Here is a 24548-nt window from a genome sequence, read left to right as displayed (position 1 = left end):
AATGAATTAGTGTTTTAATCAAGGTGGAGCCATGGGCAACTTCACTTGTATAGGAAATGATCATCCTGAAGCTGTTTAGTATGGCTATTGAATCAAGGCAACATTTCAGTCTGCTGATGTTTGCATGCCTTGGTAGCAGTCTTCACAATTTAATCATTGTGTTGATGTTTCTTTGTAAAAAGATTACTACCAAATACAGAGAGTTGGCCCTAATTCCCCAGTACTCTTACAATATACGTATTGAAGATTCTGAAGTGGATGACTGAAGTGTTTAACTGTTTGCATGTGTTTTTTCTAAAACTAGTCCTCCACAACAAAGGTGTATATGTCAGTATTTTGTTAACTTTCTCAACAGTAAATTAGCTGCAAGAGTAACCTCAGTTACTTCCCCTTTCAAGATACACATTCAGTCCTTGACTCTATTCTCACTTTCTCTAAAGACCCTTGGTTATTAGTCGAGCTTTACTGGCTTCATAAAATGTTTTTGCAATGCCTAGGGAACATTACGTTGGTTTTGTCCCTTAAATCTATACTTCGTGATCCACTAACACACTGCAGTTTTGTAACAGTCAAGTAAGTAATTTCCTGCTTAGGCATACTTTGTAATATTGTCAATAGTACACTAATTTTGTACCAGCAATTATTGTGGAATGCTCTGCTTTTTTAAAAAGATGGTGTTGTCTTTTTTCTTCCAGTTTCAGGTGGACTTGTACAGTCATGTGGTCACATCATCCCAGAGTCTCCTGTATTGGCCCTTGGTTCCAATTTCACAGCATTATGCATTTTGAATGAGAGTTGTCTTGACTTTGGCAATATATATGCTAATCAAATTATCTGGAAAATTAAAAATAAAGTGGTACCTAGAGAACAATACCGTGAAATAAACAGAACAGTTTCCAGTGTCACATTTAATGACACTTCTTCACTAGCTACTCCTCTGACATGCAACGTTCTAGCAGATGGACAGATTGAGCAGAACATTTATGGAATTACAGTTACATTAGGCTGTAAGTACTGATTTTCTTGAGCTTTATTCTGGTTTAAACACTAAAAAAGTTCTTTGAGAAACCGGTAAGGGAATGAAAACGAAACTGTGTACATCTTGAGATGTTCTTTTTCATTTCCTTAGCTCCTGCATAATTGCATAAATATGCTGTCAAATAGTATGTCATCAAAGCCGGTGAATATGCACAAAATAAAATATTCCAAAAAATAGAGAATACTCTGGACTATTTAAGAGAAAAATGTTGAAGCAAGAAGACTTAAGTTTCGTAAAGAAGGTTTGAACTTAGCTGAAAAAGATCCTAGGAAAGAAATCAAACTTTCCTTGGTTCTTCCTGCTGTGCAAGGAAATACAATAAGGTCATAAATCCTAGTTTCATAATAGAATTATAAGATTACTGTTTCCTTCATTAGCAGACTTAGAAATATCTAGTCCATCTGTACCACTAAATGAAAACTGAACTGCCTTAAGAAGGAAACATGCTATTTGGATTATTCAACACTTATATATAGAAAAATACCTCTAACGATTTGTAAACTTTCTTTTTCCAAGCAGGATAGTTTTTACATAACTCTGAGCAAGTGCTCCTTGAGTCAAGACTGAGGTCTTGAGAAGGTGTAATACGAATGACTCAATATATTACTGCTTAATTGGTGGACAGTTCATAAAGTGATAAATGTGTCCTTCCTGGTGAAATACGTTGCCTCCTAATGTTGGTAAAAGGCATTGCAATTACTGTCTGATTTACATGAAGAAGCTTTGGGTTTACCATTCAAACTCATGTGGCTCTATCATGAGTTACAAAACGATTTCATAGAAGAAGTTATTTCAACTTCTGATGAGTAAATTTATTCTCAGAAAAGATGGGACAGACAGTACATGGAAAGGTGAATATGTAGAATATCCTATGGAAACTTAAATGACAGTACAGATAGTGTTCTACAGTTGTAATTCACATGTGAATCTTGAGGAGCACTTGTTGTTACAGCTGCTGTTTTCATTCTGTCAATTAAAATGCTATTAGAAGTGAGCAGCATGTTTCAGAACAGTACAGGTGTTTAGGAACAAAGCTATGAACATGTTCATAAGTTGGTAGTTCTGTTTAAAATAGGATTTTCTGCTTGAAAAGAAATAAGATGCTTTATATTACACTGATGTAAAGAGTGATTATCCTAAAAGCTGAAAACAAACTCAATGCTATCTTTGTATGATATGATTCGACTTTAAGAAGGAAAAAAAAGTTCAGTTGCTGTCTGAAAGTTTCTTACATGCTCAAGTGTATTGATGACGTTCCCTTATCCCTCCTGTAGATGTTTGTCTAAACCATCCCTCCCCTGTAAATGGGGTAAGGGAGTAGAGCTATCACAACTGCTTCACATATCAGGTTGTTGACAAAGTCAGTATATGCTGTTGCAGCTGTGCTGGTCAGTAGCATTTCTCCCCCTCCACCATGAATTAAAATAGATTTAGTACAGTAGGAAAGAGATGGCCAGTACCTTTCTGTGCTGTTTCTTACTTTGTCAGGTGCTTGTTTCTTATACTGACTGCCTACTGTTTCTCAGAGCAGCTGGTTAAACTTACTGACTTCTGCTGCTGGATGGTCCCTAGTGCTTTTTACCCCCCTCATTTAAAAATGCATGTAACTAAAAGTACTTCTGATGCTTGCTGAAATTGCTGTAATGGGACATGTCTCATGATTCTTACTGAACAGAAAATTGTACATCAGTTAATTATCACTAACTTTTCTGTACAGTGCCCCCAGAGAAGCCCACGAATTTAAGTTGTATTGTGCATCAGCAGTCAAAACTCACGTATCCTATGACTTGTACGTGGAACCCTGGAAGGCATACATTCCTGGACACGCATTTTAAGTTGAAATACAGGTGGTAAGTAGCTCTCTATAGAATATTTTAATCATTCTGAAGAATGTTTGTAAGCTAAGCCAAACTTCCTTGTAATTCTTTAATACTTTGGAAAACGTTTTTAAATCCAGTTTTCTGAAACATTGCTGCCCATTTTGGGAGGGAGTGAAGAGTTAAAGAAGTTCACATCCAAAGTAATTAAAAGAAGGACTTGAAATTTGGTTACTATATCTATTTTACAGTAACAGCCATCTCAATTTTTCCATTCTTCAAACACATGCATAGCGTGGTTAGAATACGGTACACCTAATCATGATCTGGCTGGACCCCAAATATTTTGATTTTTGTGATCATGGTTCTATCCCATTCTAAGCAAGTGAAGAAACCAACATACAGTCACTGGGTTTTGTGAAGTGGTGTTTGGTCTGTATTTCTTAAGTACTCAGTAGTTTGTTCACAATCTAATTCTAATGTGAAGCTGTCAGCAAAAGTTTTGCTCATATAAAATCAAACTGATGTATTTTTAAAACTCTTTAAATGGTCTTTGGTCATTTAAGATTATGCAGAATTAATGCCCCTCTCTGGAAACAGGAATAACTGCCAACAACTTCCTGTCTCCTCTTGTTCCTCTACAGTGTTTTGGTAATGACTATGGTAGAAAGTATGGGTAGCTAGAAAACAAACATTCTATAAAGGAAACCAAACTTACTTCTTTGTTGCATTTTTTGTTATTCAGGCCACGAGAGAACTTTCCTGACTGCATACCAAAAGATGCAAATAATTCCTGTACCATTTCTGATGTTCAGTTCTTTGTTAACCTAGAGGTCTGGGTAGAAGTGGCAAATGCTCTTGGGAAGAATGAATCTGATCGTCTTGTTTTTGATCCCATTGAGATTGGTAACTATATACCTCTTAATACAGTTTTAGTAGTGTGTAGGACTGCTGCTCCTGTGCATATTACTGAATTGATATGCAATTTTATTCACTATAAAAATTAACATTTCCAGAGTGTTGTTGACACTACAAATTGAACTGTGCTGGACAAAATTTATAGAAGTTGAGAGATTTGATCACTGTTCAGACTGAGGTCTTAAGTAGTCTGCTTTAGACATGAGTGTGAAATAGCAGACGTTTGTGCTCATGAAAGGCCTTCCTGGCAGTGTTGCAGCACAGCGTGCCAACTGCTAGATGCATGGAAAAACAATGCAGCTGCATAGTTGACTCTAACTTCTCTTCTAGTCAAACCACTGTCTCCACATAACTTATCCGTCAACTCGGGAATACTACCTACTGTTCTGAAGCTTTCCTGGGAGAACCGGATTTCAACAGCTGTGATGAAACTGAAATTCAATATTCGCTATAGGATCGTTAATGAAACGAACTGGATGCAGGTAACACAAGTAATGTCTTCTGCTACTCTTTTGCTATAACCTGAACTTTTTGTGATTAGTGCCTTTACAATCTTCTCTTACAGGTTCCTTCTGAGGATACAGCTTCACCAAGAACTTCATTCAGTGTTCAAGGTCTCAGACCTTACACAGAGTATGTCTTTTCAATTCGATGCATGAAGGAAGATGGAGTAGGCTATTGGAGTGACTGGAGTGAAGAAAAAACAGGAGTCACAACTGAAGATAGTAAGTAATGTATGAAACTTGGTCCCAGACTTCCAAAATGCCTGCGTGCTGAGCAGTTTGACAATAGCCAACTGAAATTGTGCATCATCATTTGAACTGCTTGATTATACATGTGACTGCAACAGAAGCTATCCTATATGTATGAAAGTTTTCAGTAGGCAAAGAGTGCCTTAGTTTTTAAGCAATCCAGGGTTTAGGAAGCCATCAAATAAAGTATTAGGCAAACCAACATCACTAAGTATGATCTAGAGATTTTTCTTTAAAGCACTGATATGAAAAAATATGCATATGGAAGTACAGTCTCTTGTTCACCAAAGCATCTAAGTAAAACACTCTTATTTAGTCTTACTTTTCCTGAGACGTTCTGTATCTGCAATGCTTTCTTGCTTGTCACATTATTACCTACAGACTGGTTTTCTGATGTCTTGCACCCATTGGTTTACAATATTCTGCCTCCAGTTTCTAAGAGTCTCACTGCTCATCCATTAATGTGCGAGGTATTGAGAAAACACCATATATAAATCACTGACTTTCCACAAGACTGAGCCTGTGTGGAAAATGGTTTTACTTTGTCTATACATAGTCATAAAAATTATTGATGATGGTCACTGGGTTTGTCATGTTACAGGTGTGGACTTCACGTATACTGTCCCTTTGCAAAAAAAAAAAAAACAAAAAACATTGAATTGCTGCTATCATGACTTAATACAGAATACATGTACTCTTTGCCAGCAGCAGCTCTTTGAGTGCATTGTTTAGATCATGTTTAGTGTTGTGCAAAAGGACTTGTGAGCAGGATGTGTACAACTTCAGATATACACCAATCACTTCACAACTAACATATACAGAAGATAGGTTAGGATGTAGTGAAAGTGAACTGCTGGGCAGAGCTTTAAGTTCACAGCCATAGTTTAAAAAAAAAAAAAAAAAAAAAGCTGTTGAAAAGCCTCAGTCAAGGGTCAGCTTCCAGTGCTTTGTGGAGCAAGTCTTTACTCTTTTTTTTTTTTTTTTTTTTTTTTTTTTTTTTTTTTTTTTTTTTTTTTTTTTCAAATATGCTTTAGCCTTTCCTACTTGCACTCTTCTTGGTCTCCTTTCTGCAGTATTCCATCTGTTCCTTAGTGCATTCCAAGGCACCTTCTTATTAACAGTCTGTACTGTGTAATGTTTCAGTGCACCTATCTCTAAACAGAGTTAAACCACTAAAGGATTTTTCTGTCAAAGCACCACCCTGTGCTTAGAGCTCAATATTATGCTGGGTCAGAAGTCCTTTCTTATTTATCCTAATAGAGCTCCCAGTAAAGAAGTGTTTTGATTTTTTTCTTATATTGTAGCAAAAAGAATGAGTGTAGATATAACCTACTTATTTAAGCAAAATGGAATTTGTGTACAAAATTACTTCATTCAGTAAAACATTACTTCAGCTTTACTCAAAACTTATTTTCTCTTGTAAAGGTATTATAAAAATATTCTTTCAATGTTCTAACCACTTCTTTTCATTTCCTAATGACATTGTTTCTGCTTTCCGCGGAGTGGAAGAGGCATATGTTCTGTGGTTACTATCTCAACCAGAGCAATGAGGATTTCAGGACATCCTGCTTATTAGATTGCATTGCTGTTCTGCTGTGGTGACTTGCTCTGCAAGAATAATGCCATAAGTGATCAAGTATCAATGTCTTATTTTAGTCTCAGAACCAAGGTGTTATGATAGGGAAGGAAAATGAGGCAGGTCATGTTGCATTTGTGACCTCTATTAGGTGAGATGTACAACTGCATCTGCTTCATATGAATCACAGGTATGTACTCAAATGAGATTAAGAGCTCACTTGGCCTCAATTCCCAGCTTTTCCACTCTGTTGTAAAGCATAAGAGACAAGACGTACTCCCTGGTCTTGCCATTGCTATTTAGATGTAAAAATGCCATGCCTCTTTGTGTTTAATGTTAAAAACACAAAAGAATTCCTATGGAAAACACAATCTAGCAAGATTATAAATATAAATACATTTTTAAGATCATCTTTCTTTTTGTTATGGTTAAAGCCCTTGCAAAGAATTGGCCTTCTTTATTTTTTTTGCTTCATGCACAATAATTAATTCATTTTATTTTGAAGTTTGCAGTGGAAATACCACTTGAATCTTTACAGTACTGACACCAAACAGTATTGTAGTGTTGTGCAAAAGTACTGTAGTTCTGATACCCTTTTTAGAATAAACTGTTTGGGAAATTTAGGAACCTTATTACCGGCTTCCTCATTAACTCTTCTGCAGTTTTCATTTTTAGGTGACTTCGTGTTGAGGGGTAGGGTTACAGACCATAGCAAGAACAGCAGTATAAAGAAGCACAGTGCTGTGCTGCACAATGTAGATTTGACTATCCTTGGTGCTGCCAAATTCAACGTGTTATCACTGATGCTCAGCATGGTGGTGCTCAGTTGCTTTGATATTGTGCATTAGAGCAGAACGGGTGTTTTGTTCATCCCATCAGGAAATCTTTCCATAGAGATGTTCCATTTAACATACCAAGCATTGTTTCCTTCCAGGGAAATAAGGAAACAATTCTTGTATATGTCTTAAAGAAAAACAGCATGCAAGTAATGATAGTCAAATGATGAATTCAAACAGATAAGAAAAAATGTCTCTACTCTTAAGCACTGTTTCTTTCATCAGAACCATCTAAAGGGCCATCTATATGGAGAATCTTTGATGCATTATCTTCACCAGCTTCTTGGACTGTACATCTGCTGTGGAAGGTAAAGCAATGTGATAAACTGCATAAATTCAGCATTCTTTTAAAAACATGAGTTTAAGTGGGGGAAAAAAATTACCTCAACAAACTTTCCTAGATGACTGTGATAAAACATGTCTTAGTGATGCAAAAAGTGACTTTAATTTTTAATAACTGCTTACATGTGTACTTTTTGTATACTTATAAAAGCCATGAGTTAATTGACAGAAGTCTGTAATGCAGAATGTACAGAATCCCCTTTCAAGTTTGCCACTTGCTGTCCGTAAGGAGTCTGTGGAATTGGAAGCGCCCTTGAACAAAGTGAACACTCTTTATGCTTTCTGATGTATGCTAAAACGTTTGTAACACTGACTGTACAAGAATCCTCCAGCTGCAAAATCCATTAAGTGTAGAGGCATTCCAGAGACCAGAGCTATGAAATACGGTTCTGTGTGTTTGCATGCAGTAGATCACTGGCTAGTTGACTGAAAAATCCAAAGCTGAAAAAGTGAATGCAGTTATATCAGTCCCCATTTCCTGATTTCTTCTGGTCTGTGAACTTTGTCGCATTTGACCTATCTGTCTTTTATTATTTTCCCATGATTTGTGAAGTATTACTTGTTGAAGGCTTGGGTGAAGTTACCTGTGTAGTGACCGTTTTCTGATGAAACTCATGTCACATGCCACTCTGAAACTATTAGCTTAGAATTGGAAAACTTTTACTAAAGCTTGCCCTGTTGATCAATTTTATGTTCCCAGAAAACTGTTACAGATAATACAGATATGAATATTCTTGCATGTGTAATAAAAGAAAATTGTGCTGTGTTGCATTTAGGCTCAACCCAGGCTATGAGGGTTGAGATTCTTTTGGTGTCATTGTGTTGTGAAATTGCACAAAGTGTAGGCTTCTTCCACACATAGTCTACAATCTTGATAGAACATTTGCTGGACTACCATGTAGGGTTGTAAGAAAATGAGGTTTTAAACAAGAAATAGTTCTGGAGACTTTTACAGAAATGAACTCTAAACTCATATGCAGTTTTCTTACATTTGCAGCTGTTTAAGCTACATAATCCGTCTTCCTCTTAGACTTTTAAACTATGCTTCAAAGACAGTGAAGTTTAAGTCACTTTTGTTCAGTATCAGTCTAATAAAAGATTTGTTTCTGACAGGCACTGGAGCCATTTGAAGCAAATGGAGTAATCTTGTGGTATGAAGTGACTGTCAGAGCTAAATCACCTCCCTTCCTTCCGCCATGGAAGTACAACGTTAATAAAACCAACCTTACATTAATGCTGTTGAACAGAACTTACGAAGTGACTGTAATTGCCCACAACAGAGTTGGTGCATCCCCTCCATCGGTTCTGCTTATCCCAACAAGTAATTCAAAAGGTTTGTGTCCTAGTAATGTCCCTAATTTACAAATGCGTGGAATAATAGCATCTGCATGGCTTTTCTTAGAAGAAATTTTAAGTGTTGTAAAATTACACTTTTTATTCAAACACAATTACACTGTTGAATGAATCTTCACTCTTATTCCTTTTAATTATGCCACCACTTGTATGTTGAGGAGCATGCAGACTTCTGTATTTATGGATTTATTTGAAGCTTTGTGTGCTATTTCGCTGTTCCTTTAGATTCCTAGAGCACTGTATTCCCTATTATATTTTTCTTAGCATAGCAGATATTTTCATGTCCTTTTTTAAAAATAAAAGGGTGGGGGAAGTTGGTCATTGTTCTTCTTCCTTCTGCCTTCTGACATTTTTTTTCTCTCCTGCTTTCTTCTCTTGTCCCAGTATTACCCTCCAACAATTCCAATATCTTACTTGGGTGCTCTGTCCTCTGCTTACACTGTTACCTTAGTGTTCTTTTATCATGTTCCTTTTATTGTGCAGTAGTAGTAACTACAGACTGATTTCTCCTTATTTGCAACATCTGACGAATCTAGCCTCTTAGACAATCCAAACATTATCAGGACAGGTAGCAAAAATAAAAATACTGAGAGGTGTGATGCATTTAGTATAAATGCTAAGTGAGAGTCACAAATTCTAAAGCTAGAGTCACAAATTCTAAAGCTATTAGGTGAGCTAACTAAGGGTATGTTTTAAAAAGAACAGCATTTCATCCAGAACAACTTGATAAGCTACGTGAACATGTTCAGGATTAGAATGAATGTCTAAAAGTTTGATTTCACACTGAAACAGACAACTTATGCAGCTTCTCTGTTAAATGTAGTATCACTTATGGTTTTTGAATAGCCTAGCATTTGGTAATTTGGATCTCTGATACAAATTCATATGTAAGCTTTCAAATTTAAGAAAATGGCTTTCACATTTTCTTAGTTTCTGTCAAATTGTTGCCATCGCAATAATCAAAATTATGCACATCTGACAAAATAAGCTGCTATTATGAATACCTAGTGGAAGAAGTGCCAACATTTTAACTCTTCTATTTTCTTTCATCCCAGCTCCTGTGAAGAATATTAGAACACTACCTAAAGATGGCAAACTATGGGTAGGGTGGACTGCTCCTAACAGTAATGTTCTTAAATACGTGATTGAATGGTGTCTGCTGTCCAACAGCTCAGACTGCATCATGGAATGGCAGAATGAACCAGGAAATATTCAAGGAACATACTTAAAAGGTACTTAACTCACAAGCTTGCAAATATGTAAAACACTAAGAATCTAATGAATATTCTCAAAAGGAAGAATATCTTTATGCTAACTAGATTTTTTTTATAGGATAGGAATCTGACATAATGCTGAGGCTTACTCTTACTTTATTATGAGTGCATAAAAAAGTCTGTGTTTTTGCCAAACATAAAACTAATCTTGCATTTTGAAATTCATGTTATTTAACAGCAAGGTTTTTATCTGAGTTTTGTTGTCATTCTTGGGAATTATTAAAATAGTGAAGAGGCTGAGTTCCTTCAAAATCAGATTTTCTCATCCATATTTCAGTTCAAACAATGAAACTTGATCAGCTTTGATTCTTTTCAGATTATAACCAGTAGCTCAAATCTATAATTTTGAGGTTCGTTGTTGCAGACAGATAAAGATTTCTTATTTTAAATAAATAAGGAAAAAAGCCAAAGACTTCTTTGAAGTCTGATTATTACTTTATTGAACCACTTTGTTCCTTTTGTTACTTTTTTGGAGTAACACATCAATGAGCTCTTGGAGGGGGGTGAAGTCAACAGCATTAGGTGTAAATGCATCTAACAAAACAGCCAGCACCCAGCATCTGAAGTAAATGAGACGGATGGTGAGGAACTTGATTCTTTGAAACAACATATTTTGTAATTCCTTTTATTAGGTGATATAAAGCCATTCAAGTGCTACTTGATAACTGTGTACCCTCTATATGCTGATGGTCAGGGAAGTGGACAGTCTGTGAAGGCTTATCTTCAGCAGGATCGTAAGTACAAAACTGTCACCTTGGAGCACATTAAGCAGCTGTCTTGGCTAAAATAATGAGGGCTTTGTGTACAAGTGGACTGCATAATAAAAAGTGGCCCTACACATAAAGGTCATTTAACATAGCTGGTTTTGTTCCTTCCATTAACATCTGCTCTGCTAGTATATAATAATGAAAGTAGTTAAACATGTCTGTAAAGAAATTTTTCCCTTTTCCAACTTTCATTGGATAATTTTGCATGGGATTTTGCTACATTATTGGTATGGTAATATTTCTATGCTGATTTATTTTAGATTTTAAGTATGAAGTTGAGACTAATTAGCTTCAGTTGAAGATTTCATGCGATGTGATCTGCTGATTACCAGTTTTCATATATTTTTCTAGCAGTTTCTCTTTTAAAGTATCTTTAAAGTTGCTGTACTGCCTGAAAATAATTTTGTTAAATGAGTTAGTCCAGCTGTTTCACTGAAGTTTTTATGAAATGACAGTTCAGTGCTCATCAATACACTGCTTCTGTGTGAGAGAAACAAACTAATCGTCATCTCCCACTACAGGTCCTTCAAAAGGACCAACTGTTCAGACAAAAAAAGTAGGAAAAGCTGAAGCTGTTCTGACATGGAACCATCTCACAGTGGATGAGCAAAATGGATTTATCAGAAGTTACACAATATTTTACAAAACTATCGATGGAAATGAAACAGGTAACAGAAAGCAGAGATAAGCTTTGTGGCATTGAAGTACTTGATGTTTTTCTGGAGTATGTATTATAAAGAAAAAAGAAGATACAGACTCAAGTGTGTTTAACAGTCTTTGATATAAAGCTGATACCTTTTACATGCTTCTCCTACATTGTGAATAGGAAATTCCCAAATAAAGAATTAAGAACGTTCAGCGTTCAGTCTGTGTTACAGGGTACTGAGTCTGGTTTCTAAGAGCTGATTGGCAATTATTCTGATCCCATCTGTCAATCTAAATACAGGACAAGGTGGATGCATAGAAAGATGGGCACAAACAGAATCTATGAATCAAGCAGCATTCAAGTTTCCAGCACTGCACAGGATCAGCAGGTCAAAATGAAATATCAGAAGCACAGTTCTGTAAAATATATTCACTAAAGAAATATATTCACTAAAGAAACTGGAACACAGGAGGTTGTCTAAACTTCAGACAGCACTTCTGTGCTGTGTGGGTGAGGGAGCCCTGGCACATGCTGTCCAGACAGGCTGTGGGGTCTCCTCCTTGGAGATCTCCAAAAGCCATCTGGACGTGGCCGTGGGCAGCCTGCTCTGGGTGTCCCTGCTTGGGCAGGGGTTGGGCCAGATGGACCCAGAGGTCCCTGCCAGCCTGGGATTCTGTGAAGATGAAGCTATATTGTTCAAGCTGTGAAGGAGTTGTCTGCATTTAAGTAAGATAAAGCCTTTTAAAATAAAAATAGTTTAATGTTTTTGGAGTTTTAGGTTAAGATATTGCTGATGTATAAAACGTATTTTGAAGTGCTCTCTAGTTCTTCTTATGACCTCCAGGCATAAATTGGTAGTTGATGCTATCAAAAGTTTATTTTTGAGATCTGCTTAAGCTAGCAGGGCAAGTTACTTACGCTTATCCTACTTCTCATTTATAGTTAATTTATTATCAGTTTAGTTTGTAACAACTTTCTGAAAAACAGTAAATCCATGCATGAACTATCATCAAGAAAGACTAAATTAATTCAAGCACTTGAACTGAAACAAGTGAATCTCGGCATTCCTTATACAAGTTTGTAGCCTTTCTATGTCTGTACTTTCCATGCAGCCACTCATACTTCTCAAACCATCTTGTATTTCTTAAAATGTGATGTCTTAATGCTACTGTGTTTGTGGAGAACTAATAAGCTACTACAGAAAACTGTCTCTTTCCTTCCTTCAGCTGTGTCAGTGGATCCTTCCAAGACAGAGTATACCCTCTCTTCTCTAACCAGTGACACGCTGTATACTGTGCGGATGATGGCATACACAGATGAAGGAGGCAGGAGTGGTCCTGATTTTACATTTACTACACAGAAATTTGGTAAGGAAGAGTGGCAAAACTAATAGAAGTAGGAAGTAATGTTGCAACAGTGTAGCAAGCCTCCATTTAGGATCTGATATCAGAGGGCGGTAACATTATTTTAAAAGAAAACGCATCTATTACACTCCTGTATTCACATGCAGCAAGACACGGTATTCAGATAGTCTGTCTCAAGCACCAAGAGCTATTTGTCCAGGATGTTCAGTCAGGATTCTTCTTGATTGTACAGAGGACAAGGGCTTCTAACTGTCCTCTGCACATTTCCTGAATCGTTTTCATGTTGGCAAACACGCTGGCTTGGGATGTGTTTCCTGTGCAATGAAGATCTGCAAAGCGTTAAATTTGAGTGTACAGCTTTAGAAAGCTTCCTGTTTGTAATGGTAAGAGTAGCAACATTAACTGAATTTTGCTGTGGAAAGCACTTTTTTATTTTTTTTTTTCCTCTATGTTCCCTAAGCATTCTGTAAGGTTTACTTTAAATGTTCATATCATTTAAGAAGGAATGCATACCAATACTGCAGTCTTTAAGTGTTTGTGGGGAGAGGATATTTTCATATACAGAATAAACAGGCAGACAACTAGTGACTTTGCTTGCATTAGTCATCTGGCTGTGATGTTGATATGGCATCTGGTAGGCCACTGAAACACCTGGACCACAGATGCATTCATTTTGGTGTCGTATCTGCCTGGATAAAAATTATATACAGCTTCCAAAGCAATCTGCAGTTCTTACTGATGCAAGGCATTAGATTGGTTGAACAGAGTTTTTTGTGTTTACCAACAGACTATTTTCATACAGTGAAAAAGTTCTTTTGAAGGTGGGTCTTGAGCTGCATGTGTCCAGTTTCAGATTCTCCCTGTATCTATGGGAACGTATGCTGCTGCTGAGTGGCATTGAAGTACTGACATACAAATACCAGAGGGTTATAACTTCTTTATTTTTCTAGGGAGAGGAGAAATTGAAGCTATAGTTGTACCTGTGTGCCTTGCATTCCTGTTGATTGTACTCCTTGGAGTACTGTTTTGCTTCAACAAACGTGACTTGTAAGTATAAATGAAGCTTCTCTCTTTTGCTCATAGTACTGCTTCTCTCTTCTGCTTGTAGTATTTTTTTTGGCATGAGACTTGGCAATAATCATTAAGTAAATGTTCTGCAGTTAGATTGGAAAAGAAAGTAAAACACATATGCATTGATGATAAACGTGCTCATTTTCTTAAAAAAAAAAAAAAAAAAAAAAAAGGGGGGGGGCTTTTTTGATACTGATTACATTTCTTACTGTTAATGATTAGCACTGAGATCTAAAGTCCTATGGATTGATCCTGCAAGGAAATTTCTTGCTGGTCTTGGTTAGGATTAAGTTTGTTAGGTTTTGATGGGAGTATACTCTGTTTTCTGAGTAATCTTTTAAGAGGAGAATGATGGTTGTCATCCTTTGAAGATGACAGAAGAATGTTTTGTATTTGAGTTATTCAGTTATGGTATTTGAAAACTTTAAGCACTGCAGCAAATAAATAATTGGTAGGTATCTTATTTTTCTGCCTTGTATAACCTCAGTTATACTTGGTTCGTATTTACTACCTGCAGGAAAACATTCTGTCTTTCTCCTGCTCCTTCCATCCCAAGGTTCTTGTCTGTGTCTTTAGCTGAGAGCTTATTGCTGAAGTGTTTACCCTGGCAAAGAGCAGTGCCTTTTACATGTCCCCAGTCAACTGCCTTTTCTTTCTGCTTAGAGATCACTTTCTGCCCTGTTCCTTCTGATCTCCCCACTGCTTCTAAGATAAGATTTTAATGCGCTTCTGTTGAAGTCCATCTTGCAACATCCCTTACTACCTCTTAACATTTGTTTGCCATGTTTTATGGCTACATTGTGTGGGAGATCTGCAAGTGCAGCGCCTTGTTTTTCTCAGTAATACAGCTTCTTGCAAAGACACAAGGGCAGGAAGTACTTCTGTTGGAAAATATAGTCTTGCAAAGATCCTGTGCCAGGGCCCAGTGTCCTGGATTACACAAAACTTATCAGTATAGGAATTCGAGAAGTACATCTTGTAATCTTGTTTTTAATCCTCTGCAGAATTAAAAAGCATATTTGGCCTAATGTCCCTGATCCATCCAAGAGCAACATTGCTCAGTGGTCACCTCAAGTTCCAGCTAAGGTAATACTCACCTCTCAGCATCTTTATTTTCCTAATCCATAAGGTCTCTAATGAACTAACAGAGGGAGTCTTCTCCCTTCTCACACACACAGATTTCTGGGGAAAGGGGAAAACTGGATATTAAGTTTCATGACAGTATGATATGGCTAGAAGACTTTGTTGTATCAATTACTGAGTTAGAAATATGTGGTTCTTGGGCATAAACTCACAGTACAGAGATGGCTTTAGCAGTACAAATTACATTCAGTTTACTAGTTTGAAGTGTCAAGGCCTGATTGTTTGACTCATTCACAGGAAATCAATATTAAGTAAACAGCATTTGTGATTTGTAAAACCTTTAAGTGACTTGTTTGTACAGTTAAGTGGTGCATGAGAGAAAGATCTGAAGATGGATGAGGTGAGTGGCAGCAGAATTTATGCCCCATGTGAGGTGGATAAATTATGTTCGATAAATTGTGGCTAACTTCTTGTTTGGCTCTGAATATGCTGTTGGGAGTAGTATGTATGGCCTCAGTACAAAATGTTCTGTGCTGCACAGTGAATGGCTTTCTGTTTACAGTTTCTCAGAGCAAGTAAAATTAGAGCACATTTTGTAGTGAAACAAAGCTATAGCTTTTACTTTGTTAACATACTTGGGAGATATTGCCACACTTAATGAGAAGGCAAACTGCGTGGAGAATCTTGATGAAATTAACAGAACAAATATTCAGATACTTAATGTTTTGTTTTAACTTAACCTTCCTCTTAGGCAACATCCCTCTCTTTTTTTCAGCACAACTTTAATTCTAAAGATCAGATGTACCCAGAAGGCAGCTTTACAGATGTAAGCGTCGTAGAAATAGAAGCTGATGACAAGAAGTCTTTCTCAGAACAAGATCTAAAGCCTTTTGATTTGCTTAAAAAGGAAAAGAGTACTTCAGAAGGGCACAGCAGTGGTATTGGAGGATCCTCCTGTATGTCTTCTCCTAGGCAAAGCGTCTCTGACAGCGATGAAGGTGAAACTACACAAAACACTTCAAGCACTGTACAGTATTCGACAGTAGTGCTCAATGGCTACAGAGACCAAACACCTGTGCAAGTCTTCTCAAGGTCTGAATCTACTCAGCCACTGCTAGATTCAGAAGAGAGATCAGAGGATCATGGTGGAGGGAGTGACAGTACAACACTGAGGCAGCAGTATTTTAAACAAAATTGTGGTCAGGATGAAAACAACACTGACAGGCCTTGCTTTGAAATACCAAAGCAGATTATTCCTGCTAATGAGGAGGATCTCGCTGGATTTGCACAATTGCAGATCTCAGGGCAGAATTCAGAGCCTCTGGGTCTTGGTCTAGAGAAAAGTACCCAGGAAGCTGCTCTGTCAGATGTTTTACAGACAAGTACTGAAGGACAAACTGTGAGATATGAAACAGTAGAAGGAAACCCACCATCAGTTGATGAAATGCCAAAAAGTTATCTCCCACAGACTGTGAGACAAGGGGGTTATATGCCTCAGTGAGAGAAGAGACTGGCTGCATTAGGCCTTCATTAGTGCCTGTTCACACTTCTTCCTGTGTTTCTGATGAATTAAGCTAGGTATTTTTATCTGAATGCAGATAGAAATATTAAAATTAGGTGAAAAATAATTTGACAAAATACAGTAAGGACTGTGTTTCTGTGGAAAATTTGCATTCCAGACCTTCTGGAGACTTACTTTTATGCACTACATGAAATCATATTTGTCTGAATAGCTGAACGAGCCTTTGTGCTACAGTGCTTTTTGTGTCTTGTCACATCAAATTTACACATGATTGAAAACAGCAAGTTTCAGTTAATCACATCGGCCAACAGACCTAGAAGAAATACGTTGATTTGCAACAGTATACAAGCCTAAGAAGCCAGCTTTGGTTGTTTGGAGCATATTTGTACTTAAATGAGACCGAAGTTTAGTATTCCAATGTGGGGAAAAATACTATGTCATACACTTTTCAGTAGCTTGATTGACTCTGACTTTTGATGTGGCCCAGTGTCACAGTTTCCAGCTTGTCAGACTCGGTGTGCAAATCATGCATCCACATTTAGTAATTGCATAGAACTTTTGATGGTTTGCAAGTAACAAAATGCCCTTATTGCTTGACTGAGTGTTACTGTAATAATTGATATTATGCATATATTTAGATGTGTGCACATGAACTATACAATAATTTGGCCTAAGAATGTGCCTTGCAACTTGATGCACAGCAATTCAGTTTTCATGTTTAAAAGTTAAAAATCTGGATGAAAACACAGATAATTACTTATTTAAAGCTTTTGTACCCAAAACACTGTCTGATTATACCACACCACTTTGGTCATATTAATAGCCTTTGTATATAATAAGTGCACCTTTGCAGTGCCTAGCTTGAGAGGCAAGTAATGAGCTAAAACTTTTCAAAGTTTTTATAACTACTTAGGAGAAAGGGGATGTCAGGGGATCTTCCTGAATGACTACAATGACTAGTGTGCTATAACTTTACTGCTAACACCACGGGACCTCCTTGAAACTGAACGTAGTAAAAAGAAGCACTGAAGTCATTGAAGTGCTCAGGGAAAAAAAAAAAAAAGAAAAAACTATACCCTGAACTTTCAAGTTCATGACTATATGTATCTATTATCTAGCATGAGCCACAATGTTTGTGGTGGCTAAAATTCTTTTTTCTTATGTCTCACTTCTATTGTGTATTTTATTTAGAAGGTACATATAACTGCATTAAAATTAACCTCTTCCCAAGTGATGAAATCTTATGACACTTGCAGATTTATTTTTTTTTTTTTACCTTGACTCAGCCTAGTCAGCTTTTCTGATCTGACACTAATAAAACCTTGATTCAAAACACTACATGCTGTGTTGTGAGAATAAAACAAGGGTTTTATTTCTCCTTCAGCAAAAGAACTGAGACCTCCTGAAACTTTTTGTGATGTGTGGTGCTGCTGTTGTGCAAAGCACTTGGTAATGGCCCTTGAAGGACAGGTATATTTTTCATGTGTCTTTTGCTTCTGATATGAAGGAACTCAGTGCTAGAGTAAACTCAAAAGATTGTCAGTTGAAGTCTGTACTGTTCAAAAACAAAACAAGAAAAATGCTGAATCTTTACTGTCTTATTCAGTGTTCTGCAGTTCCTTTCTCCTAACAGTATTTTTCATATCCGGATGCTTTTTAAAACAAATGCTGTGTTGCAGGTTACTGTAACTATACCTTTTTTCAAACCAGACTTCCCCCTATCTTCCCTCAGCACCTTCAACCTCTTCCCCAGAGAGCAAGGACATGATGAAAACTACACTCTCACAAGACAATAGAGGACATATCTGTTTTTTTCAGAGGTCAAAGGAGCTTTCCGTTGTCAGAATACATTCCTCTTAGAAAATAACAGCAGTGAGTTTACTGGGGGATGGGTATGTCTTCTCTATGCAAACTTCATCGTGACTGTAGAAATCACAAGTAAAAGGGAAAGTTTCTGGTGAGCAGTGTGCATGCTTATTACAACTGTCCTGCAAGCCACGTGCTATCTAATCCACCCTCTGCTAATTGATGAAATGGTATGGGTCACAAGTTTCTGGCCACGATCTGGCTGCTGAGGTTGAACATTTCTTCAAAGTCCTAAAAGTCCTGGATATTAAAAACAAAACAAAACCTGATAATCTTTTATTTCTGATCCAGTAATACTAACTTTTGGTAGCATATGTCATGTTTGAGGGACAACTTAAGTTAAAGTTACTATTCTCCTTTCTGTTGTGTAAAGGGAAGGCATTTTGTTCTCAGTTGCTGTTAATCATGAACTATTTCCAAAGTTCAACTTTGAAAAGATTTCACCTTTTTAGGGGATCTGTGCTAACAAGAGCTTTGTCCTGTCACTTCTGGACTCTTACTTTTGTCATTGTTTATGGATCAGTGGTAATAAAGTCACAGAATTGTGCAGGAGTATATACTGGGAAGGCTTCTATCTAGCATATATATTTGTTCTGTCTTTCCATCTTGTGCTTGTAGCTAGGGCTAAAATAGTAAAGACTAAATGGGATGCCTGTGGGTGAGCAGCTTATGGAAGCCACAGTAAATCTAAGTAAGAGGCTTACAACTTGTTCGTAAACCGCTGTGCCAAAATGCAGTGTTGTACAGCGTTCAGCATTTAACTTGATTTTGTACTTTGCATCACAACAATCTAGTTGCATCAAAGAGTTGCACACAGGTTTTAGAGCATATGTAATGTGTTTTAACAATCCACTGAAATTTTCTGAACTTGGCCCTAGCATCATAATTACCCTCACCCCAGTAACTATGGTGCACTTCACAAAATAAAGGCATTAGCAAAATAAAATTACACTCTGCTATTGATGCTTTCATGCCCATTTTGATTACCTGGACTGGAATTTTACAGCAGGGTGTGGGAGGCTAGTTGTGAAAAGCTTGTTGGCTCTCTAGCAGAGAGGGGTGGCTAGTAAAAGTAAAGTATTTCTTCACCCTTGAAGATGCTTTTAAGTGCAAGGCTAACTAACTTCTGCATTCACAAGAAAAGCATATATATTTATTTTTGTAGTGCTGTAGGAAGAGGGGATTGGTTCTGGGGCTGGGTGGAGCCAGGTGCTCCCTTGGCTCCCCTCCTGCCTCCCCAGGAAGAGGGGAGTTTGCATACAAGGGCTTGTGTCACTTCTTGGTGGCTGGAAAAGTCCCATTGCCTGCTTTTTGCAGTTTCAGCTTTGAGTGCAAATGTGAGCACCACCAGATGGTTAAAACTTATATTAGCATGCCTAGGATGTAGGAGTCATTGTTCTGATTTAACTTCAGTAATTCAACTTATTTAATTAATGCCGGGTCTTGAATAGCTAGGACACCTATCAATATATGCTGCTATAGTATCGACTTCACGGTAGGATCTGAAACTCCAGAGACACTCGGAACTCTTACAGTCGGCCTTGCTCTAGGACACACGTGCTTTAGGTTGTAATTTATATGCATTAAATTGGACTAAATATAACAGTTTGCTTTCTGCCGTTTTGATGCAATCTTTTAAGTACCTTAACAAGTTCACTGGATGGCTGGATCACAAAACATCATTGCTCCTCTAATAAATGCCCATCTGTTTGCTAGGATGGATACATATAACCATTTTAAATTCCAATAGTTTTTTTAATGTTACTCAGAAGCAGTTTAACAACAAAAACGTTGAGCCTGTTGATATGAAATAGCCAGTTTGTAACTGCAGACAGCTTCAGCTCGTGGTCCAGAAGACGGCAGTAATGTGGGGAATTCAGAAGTCTGGAGAAGTGTAGGATTAGATATCCTGCAGCTGATTCACCAATTCCCCTTCCTCCCTGTCTTTGTTAAAAATGAAAGTACCGGTTAGGAAAAGATGAAACTAGGGTGCGTGTGTTTGCTTTCTCTGTTGTTCCCTTCATACTAGTTGTGCAATCTGAGCCATTCCTAAAAATGAAAGCAGTGCTGACTCAAATGCACAAGGATGCATTTTAAGGCCACAGGATTTGTTACAGATTAACAACTAAGGGGCAGATCTCGATGGTCATCCTCTCCCCGCGCCTTGCTTTTAGTGCAGAGCAAGAATAGGCAATAAATACCTCAAAGCACGCAGACCGTGGTCAAGCATTGCGTTTGTTTGCGAAGACAACCTTAGCAGTGGAGACAGGCAATAAAGTCGCTGCTACTCCCACAGAAGCACACTCCTGTAAAGAACAGATGAAACACAAGCGTGTGGCACGCCGGCTGCTGGGAAGCTCACCTTGCTCCCGCGTGGTGGTCTGCTGTGGGTGTAACACCCAAAACTGCTCCTTGTAGCAAAGCACACACGCTGACGGATCCACTCACCTTGCTGCGTGTGGCTTTTTCATAAAGCAGAGCTGCTCACGGCATCACGTGCAGCCTGGCGTTGTGATACAGCCATGGGTTGTCTGGGAGCCGACTGCTTTTTATTTGGGGAGAGGGGCAACGGAGCTCGCCATCAGGGCTACTCGTCAGCAAGCGCTACTGTGCCAATATATGCACCTAGGTAAGTGTAGTCGTGGGACACAGGGACATATAACAAGGAAAGTGCCTTGATGCTGAATTGAATGCCTAGTGAATGTAAACTTAAAATCAAGTTTTATTATGTACTTAAAGTAACTATGGCTGACTAAGCTACTGGTGGTTTGTATGCCGGCTTTGAAGGGCTTGCATACTTCAGCCAGAGGTTAAATCTGCAAATTGCTGCATAAGCTGTCTCTATATGGAAATGTGTTTTAATACCAGTACATGATCTTCATTCTTTTGCAAGCTGCATGTTTATTGTCATATAAACTCTGCTTTCTACAGTTTACTTTTTACTGTAAGTTTTGAATGTCTTCCTTTTTGTTACCCAGCTGAGCCTGAATGTTGCATTTGTCTACTACACAATATATAAAAACGAGAAGAAAGTATTCCATACTTACTTTGTGTGTTGGAGTGGATATTTTTGTTAAGGTAACTTCATTGACCACACAGCTGGGGCACTACCTCACAGGCCAAGAACAGAGAAATTCCCAGAGAGGTGACTGGTGTACCTGTCTGGGTACTCCGGGGGTTTCACGGGGCAGATGAGCAATGGCTCACCTTCCCCTTTTAATCGCTCTTGTGGTTGCGACCAGCTGAGGCTGCAGTGGCCGGGCAGGTCCCAGGGACCAAGCCCCATCCCCAAAACTGCCAATTTTCTTCATTCCTGGGCCTCGTGCTGCCCAGTGCTGCTTGGAAGTGGTGGCTGTGTCTGGCGGTGGCTCTGCGCTCTGCAGATGTGCTAGTGGTGCTCCAGGCAGCCACAGTGAAACTGGGAGGAGGTGTCCAAAACAAATCCCATTCCAAGTAACCTTACCAGGGTTTAACGCCAACTATATGCACAGACTTGTTTCCAGAAAAGAAGTTGTGACTACCTCCAGCATTGCCCTTGGTCTCACCTGGCTTTGGTTGGTTCTTAAGGGTGGAGGATCCTCACAGGCCTTTGGGGAGCCTACAGCTCTGTTCTGAAGAAAGCACAGGGGGATCTTCAGAGACTGTTCAGCAAGGCCTCAGCGCTGCACCTGACAAAACCTGGCTTCCCCTTCCTGCTGGAGGGAAACCTGCTGGTTCCATAGGCTGCACAGCCCCCCCTTTAACGAGGGCAGACTCAGTCTGACATACATACAGGGGCTGCATTGTGTGCAACCTATGGCAGCAAAAATTACTGCTTTTGTTGCCACAGGGGAGCAATCCGGGCCCGCCACACCAGGTGCCACTTTGCAGTTAAAACAAACGCAGAACTAACGCTGGATTCCTTCACCAGTGGGTGCCAGCACACCGAGCTCTTAGCTCGCTCCACAGTTTTCCTCTCCAATTTCACACAAAGCCCCTCGGGTTTTCACCAGCTTTCAGTGCGCCGCAGGGTGAAGCGCTGTGAGAGGCGTCAGCGGCTTCACCTTGCTGCTGCCTCCTCGCTGTCCGAGCACAGCACAGCGGCTTCCTGGAACTGTGCAAGTAAACAAAGGAGAGAAGCGGGGACTGCGGATGACGGGAATGCTGTGCTTTGCACAGGAAGCACATACTTGTGTGGCTTACACATCGGCTCGCCAGAAGCCGCCAGGTTCCCAGGGACGCAGGCGAGGCTGGGCACCCTGTGCCCCTCGAGGTGGGGTGGCCGGAGGGCTGCTGGGCATATTGGCGCCTCGGTTTGACCACTGGTAAGGAGAGTGAAGCTGAACTGCTCTGAAAGAGCACCTCACATTGATTTTCCCGGGGTTTGTGCTGTTCCTGGTACAGCCTGGGATTCCTGCCTCCCCGCTGGTCTCCAGTTACCGTGAAACAACAAGCAGAGCCAAAAATCTCCCTCGGGCCCCCGCAAACCACGATGCTGCGCAAACTAGGAAAAGCCCGGCCTGGGTGGGGAAGCTCTGCTTTCATTCAGCCTGATACCCCCACACCCTGCAGCCAGACAGGAGGGACTGGTGGGGCTGGAAAACCTGGCGAGGCTGAGCGAGGGGGTGCACAGCCATGCCACAGCAGCTGGAGCCCCATCCACCCACCCGCCGCCTCATCTCGGAAGGAAATATCCATCCAAAGCCCTGCAGGGCTGTGCTGCTCTGCCTCTCCTGTAACGCAAGAAGCTACATGTGAAGGAGAACAGCAAGCACCAGCCAAATCCACCCTGCTGTGGCCATGGAGGGAGGGAGAGGGGGAAGGAGGCAGCAGGCAGAGCCCAAGGGGAGGCAGGGAGCGAAGAGCAGAGCCGGCCACACTCCTGCTCTCAGCCTTGGGCCAAGCAGCTCTGCCTGGCCCCAGCCCGGCTTCAGCACCCACGGGAGCATTCGGCCACGCCGGGAGGCGGCAGCAGCACATCGCATGCAGCTGCTCCAGCCCTACCCACAGCTCGCCTTACTTGTGCCTTTTTTTTTTTTTTTTTTTTTTGGGTAATTCTTTTCTGAGGGTTTAGCAACACCCCTTGGCTCTTCTCCTCCCTCTCCCGCTGTCAGAAGAAGAGCTGAGCCTGGTCGTGCAGTCCCATCGCAATACGGAGCAGAAATCAAATGCAGACCCGACATTAAATCCAGACCCACAGGCGGGCTTGGCGCCCGCGTGCTGCAGGGCAGGTCAGTGTCTCAGCGCCTTCTGGCACTCGTCCCCTTCCACCGGGGCCACGCCACAGCCCGTCCACACGCAACAGGCCCTGCCTCCCTGTCCCTGCGTGCTGACGAACACAAGGGGTTGCTAATAGGAAGCTGTTCTCATGCATTGCTCCGGCCTGAATCACGGCACTGCAGCATCCAGGACCGTAATTACCACTGACCCCTGTTTGTTACCCATACGCGTTCCCACGCAAGTACTTTGGGAACAAACAGAACTCTCAGTGACTGGTTCTGATCCAGACTTGGGCAGCAAGACTCTTCCTGCTTGAACGGATGCAGCTTTTTCCCGTTTTAAGGAAATTTATCACAGAAGAGCCACAGGGACCACCTCCCTCCCTGTGCGTGCATCTTCTCTCCTTCACCACCGCAGGACCAGGTTTTAGATGAGACGAGGGTGCTGTTTCTTTTCTGGGGGGGTGGGGAGGTCTGTAACAAGCCCCAAAACGTACTCCAGCTGCTGTTTATTCTGGATCATGAGCCCCAAAATCCCTGTGGGGGGCTCCAGGCTGCCCCATGGGGAAGCAGCAGTGGGGAGGACGGATTTGACCTACAGCGAGACCAAGCAGCCACAGGGTGCCCTGCGACATCCAAGCTCTGCCCCACCTCCCCCAAACTCCATCAGCTTCTGGGGGCCACTCAGGAGATGGGGCTGCCCCCGTCCCTCTCCCTGCTCCTCACCCACAAAGCCCAGGACATCCCATTGTGCACTCCGAGCCAGACACACTTTTCCCTTGGCGTCTCCACAGCGCCTGGCCTGGTTTTGTCACCTCGGGGAGTCCCCCACCTCCTCCCCCAGGCGGGGTCTCTTCCAAGAAAAAAAAAAGAACCACAAAGCCAGGCAGGCGAAAGCCGCAGGGCCAAGTGCCGTGACCTGGGCCCTGTTCCCAGCCTGGTGCCGGGCAGGGCTGGCCATGAGCCTGCTGCCTCCTCCCCTGTGCCAGACCCACACCCCTGCCTCCCTGCCTGCTTCCTCTTCCTCCTCCTGGTCTCAGCCCAGGGGGAAACTCTGGCTCTGGCCACTGTTCCTGCACATTTGGTGATGCACAGGGCCCCCCGTGGCATTTCCTGCCCTGAAA

At 40.4% G+C, this 24548-nt stretch overlaps 1 protein-coding gene across 1 annotated transcript in view; it reads left to right on the top strand.

The window, feature by feature from the left end:
- IL6ST (interleukin 6 cytokine family signal transducer) overlaps positions 1–21268 on the top strand; it is a 28935-nt gene extending 7667 nt beyond the window's left edge. Inside the window, exons 3-16 of the mRNA XM_084504382.1 lie at positions 696–1007; positions 2757–2889; positions 3602–3762; positions 4105–4256; positions 4340–4499; positions 7164–7246; positions 8394–8613; positions 9689–9865; positions 10540–10641; positions 11196–11342; positions 12547–12687; positions 13635–13731; positions 14760–14841; positions 15614–21268. Coding sequence (XP_084360508.1) covers positions 696–1007; positions 2757–2889; positions 3602–3762; positions 4105–4256; positions 4340–4499; positions 7164–7246; positions 8394–8613; positions 9689–9865; positions 10540–10641; positions 11196–11342; positions 12547–12687; positions 13635–13731; positions 14760–14841; positions 15614–16339 — 2693 coding nt within the window. The 3' untranslated portion in view covers positions 16340–21268. The remainder of the gene's footprint in view (positions 1–695; positions 1008–2756; positions 2890–3601; positions 3763–4104; positions 4257–4339; positions 4500–7163; positions 7247–8393; positions 8614–9688; positions 9866–10539; positions 10642–11195; positions 11343–12546; positions 12688–13634; positions 13732–14759; positions 14842–15613) is intronic.
- Positions 21269–24548: the final 3280 nt, after the last annotated feature.

Source organism: Aythya ferina (genome assembly GCF_964211825.1).
Source record: "Aythya ferina genome assembly, chromosome: Z".
Lineage (NCBI taxonomy): Eukaryota > Metazoa > Chordata > Aves > Anseriformes > Anatidae > Aythya > Aythya ferina.
Note: the sequence above shows the minus strand (reverse complement) of the source record. Positions and strands in the feature narration are given on the sequence as shown.